Below are 3,877 nucleotides of genomic sequence, written 5' to 3'. Positions count from 1 at the left end.
TGTGTGTGTGTGTGTGTGTGTGTGTGTGTGTGTGTGTGTGTGTGTGTAAAATAACTATCTCACTCATCGCTTATTCCAAAAGTCATGTTAAAAGTCAGGATATCTATTCTCTGTCTTATATTTGCATGATTATCCGTAGTATTGTCATAGTTGTATCTTATAAAATCATGTTATATTGGTAGTATTTCAGGGAGTATTTAATCTACATTCAGGTTTGGTTCATTTGTTCCACAAACCTCCTGATGTCTTGGTTTCCACCTTGTTAATGTGACCTACAGGAGTTGTACAGCCAGTCCTATGATGAGATTGGAGTCATGTTTGCCTCAATTCCCAACTTCTCTGACTTCTACACAGAGGAGAGCATCAATAATGGAGGAATCGAGTGCTTACGGTTTCTCAATGAGATCATCTCTGACTTTGACAGTGTAAGCTGCTTCCCTTTTCTGCTTGTGTGTGTGTGTGTTTCCTAGCAGTAGTGTCTGGAGATACACAGCATGAGACTGTAATAACACCCAGCATAAGACATTAGACAGTCGCCTAGATTTAATAGGCATTCATTAATGAAAGTTGTAACTTGTTGCTAGCTTTAGCGCTGGCATATTCCATTCATTATGCTGCCTGTCAAACGTCTGCTGAGCATTAGGATTTTCTCTTGACCAAAAGAACAGTAGCTGTTTTTGAAGTAGTGGGAGGTTCAGTCCCTGTACTTCCACCCTCAGTCCGTTTAAACCTCCCCTTTCATCTGTTTCCATGTCAGCTGCTGGATGAACCTCAGTTCCGCTGCATCACAAAAATCAAGACCATCGGCAGCACCTACATGGCAGCATCAGGTGTCACCTCAGATGTCAGCAACGGCTACACCTGCATGAAGGTCAGACTGATCACATGGCTTCTCCGGGCTTTAGTGTGTGTCTCTGACTGATTGAAGCAACAGGGAAAACTCTGAACGTAGAAGTCAATGACTGCATCGCTATGCTGATTTTCTATTAGAGTCTAATGTGATGATATATCTGAATAATATGGACATGATACAGTACGGAGTCTTGGTCCTTCTTGGGCTTCACAAATGCTCATCAGTTGTGATAAAATGCTGATTGTTCTTTCCAGTCATGATGACAGAGGGCTTTGTTTGACAGAAGGAGGAGCAGTCTGACAGAGAGCGCTGGCAGCACCTGGCAGACCTGGCAGACTTTGCTCTGGCCATGAAGGTCACACTCATGAACATCAACTACCAGTCATTCAACAACTTCATGCTACGCATCGGTACGTGTTAACCCCTTCACACCAAGGTTTTCTTCTGTGTTGTACTTCTGTCCTTGGTGTTATTCATGTACTATACATTCCCTAATAAAGACCCATGTGAAAACAATAACAGCTTGCATTGTAAATTGGCAGGTCTATATTGTTATCGGGATGGAATTAGTGCTGTGAAAAGGTTAATATACGGAATTTATCAAGGCAACAGGTAAACATGGAGGAGGTGTTGAGTTTGTTTTAACCGGAGCAGATCAGAAAACAGCGAGGCACATTACTTAAATATGATGGACAAACAAAGAAGATTTGCTAGTATATACCTGTTTCATATAAAGGCCTTGTTCTTTCACTGGTTGAGTTCATATCTGAGCATTATTTGTGTGAATGCTGGAATAATTAGTAAGTAGTAAGTATATATAGTATAACTACAGTATATATATATATATATACTATATAGTGTTTGTCATCAATCTCCCAGTCTGAATCTTACATGTCCCACGTGTCAACACTCATCCAGGTCTGAATAAGGGCGGAGTGTTAGCAGGAGTGATTGGTGCCCGAAAACCCCACTACGATATCTGGGGCAACACTGTGAACGTGGCCAGTCGCATGGAGTCCACAGGGGTCATGGGAAACATCCAGGTACAGCACTGAGTATTACTGTGGGTTTCTGGATTACTTAACAGTGTTTATACAACTTTCAAAATGAGTACTGTTTAGAGTAGTTTTAAAAGCTTTGGTGATGAGGCATGTTTTAATCCAGGTTCATTGTCTGTGTATCTTTACATATAATGACTAGCAGAGTTGTTCACCTCACCACATTGTACTCAAGCACACTTTCCAGTGCTACTGCAGCTACTTGAAAATGCTTTAAGTTTGGATATACCTCTAAAATCTGCAAATCAAAATCAAGAGGAAATAAGTGACCACATTTTCATAAATCATCCTTATGGTAAGACAATATGAAAATGTTTTGTTTTTTTATTAAAGCACAAATAACGTGTGATAAAGCTTCCGTCAGGAAAAGCAGCTAATTCGAAACTGAAAATTGTGATATTTCATCAAAATCACTTCAAATGTTTCCCAAAATGAACGTAATGACATTACATTACAGAACAGCAGCGTACAAACACAGAACATTGAAAATAGAACTTTACTGTCCCTACACCAGACCACAGAGCCCTGCTGTTATTGTCCATAAACAAGTCAACTTTATGAACTGGAGAGGTTTGAAGTAGAGGTTGTAAAAGTGTACATCGTTCAATATGTATAGCATGTGGAGCGTCAATTTATGAGTAACAATTGTGAGTACAAATATATTGGATATATAGATTTCGTTGTTTTTTGTAAAAGAAATGATCAAATAAATTCAAATTGGATTCAGGGATTAGTCCCTGTGCTGATTATACAAGATGGTGAACAGGTCCCATACCTCGGGGTACATCACACACAGGGCTTCCCTTTGTCAACATGTGGAGGATACTGATGTTCACTCCCTCATCCAGCCTTTACAGCTTGTGCTGAGGTTGACATACAGTGTCATACCACACACACACACACACACACACACACACACACACACACACACAGACACACACAGGAGAAATGGTAAAGACAAGTGGCCATGAGCCTGAGCTGATCACAAGCGGGTCACGAGGACCCTTTAAAGGGAAGTGCTGCACAGGCATGTGGTTAGTTCCAAAGACATACAGTAACAGAAGGAATACATGATCAACCTGAGTGCTAGTTTGCTTTCACACTATCCTTCCATCAGTATGCGTCAGTTCAGGTAATCCGATGACTTTTTGATTGTAACTTTAAATAATGGAACATTATAAAGTCAATCTCCCTGAAAAGCTCCAAAAACTCATTAAGATTTCACTAATGAATATTTTGATGTCAAGGATTTAATGATTAAGTGTAATGTGAACTATGGCCAACTTTAAGCTCTCATCAACCTTGACGTTAGCAGCTAAAGAGAGCGATATTTCCCTCAGGTGTTGGTGGAGACTAAAACCTGATCTAAAAGGGAGTGCATGCTGGACTTAGACTAGATTCATCAGATGGAAACAAACACATTGCTCTGTGCCTGCTGGGTGATTAAATCAAAGGTGACGCATTCATTAAAACAACTCGGTAAGACAGAAGAATGTGTCCGTCATCCTATTGCAGAGTTCTTCTGCCTGAAAGTGGCACACTATATCAGTGAGTGGAGCTTTGACAGTTATAGCGCTCATTTCCCTCATAACAAGTCTGGAACTACAGCTGCTTCAGGGAGTTTGAGATCAAATTTGAACCACAATATACATTTATACCTTTTTTTTTAAGAAGACCTTCTTTTGATCTGCATCAACAGAGTTCATGTACAGTAACTAAGACTAGTTGCCACATTTATTTTCATACAAAACAGTGTTATAGTTCAATGTTGCGTCTGTCCTCGAGGTTGTTTTAAAGGAGGTCATCACAATCCCATGTCCACGTTCTCCTCTCTGCTGCTTTAGTTCATTTACGTCTGCAAACACAAACACAATTTGGAATTAAAATGTCAAATTTTTTCTGAGAAACCGTCTGAAAGCGTGTGTGTGTGTGTGTGTGTGTGTGTGTGTGTGTGTGTGTGTGTGTG

General features: G+C 40.2%; 1 protein-coding gene across 2 annotated transcripts in view; it reads left to right on the top strand.

The window, feature by feature from the left end:
- The window catches only part of LOC116397907 (adenylate cyclase type 3-like), a 32,097-nt gene that overhangs the window by 24,807 nt on the left and 3,413 nt on the right, over positions 1–3,877 (top strand). Inside the window, exons 12-15 of one of the 2 annotated variants that reach the window (XM_031873814.1) lie at positions 279–425; positions 758–871; positions 1,140–1,263; positions 1,772–1,896. In XM_031873814.1, coding sequence (XP_031729674.1) covers positions 279–425; positions 758–871; positions 1,140–1,263; positions 1,772–1,896 — 510 coding nt within the window. Of the gene's footprint in view, positions 1–278; positions 426–757; positions 872–1,136; positions 1,264–1,771; positions 1,897–3,877 lie in introns of both variants that reach the window. The other variant, XM_031873813.1, reaches the window with a different exon arrangement.

The sequence above is a fragment of the Anarrhichthys ocellatus genome, unplaced genomic scaffold, assembly GCF_004355925.1.
Source record: "Anarrhichthys ocellatus isolate YVR2014 unplaced genomic scaffold, GSC_Weel_1.0 scaffold75, whole genome shotgun sequence".
Classification (NCBI taxonomy): Eukaryota; Metazoa; Chordata; class Actinopteri; order Perciformes; family Anarhichadidae; genus Anarrhichthys; species Anarrhichthys ocellatus.
The sequence above is the reverse complement of the archived record's forward strand: the minus strand, read 5'-3'. Positions and strand labels throughout refer to the sequence as shown.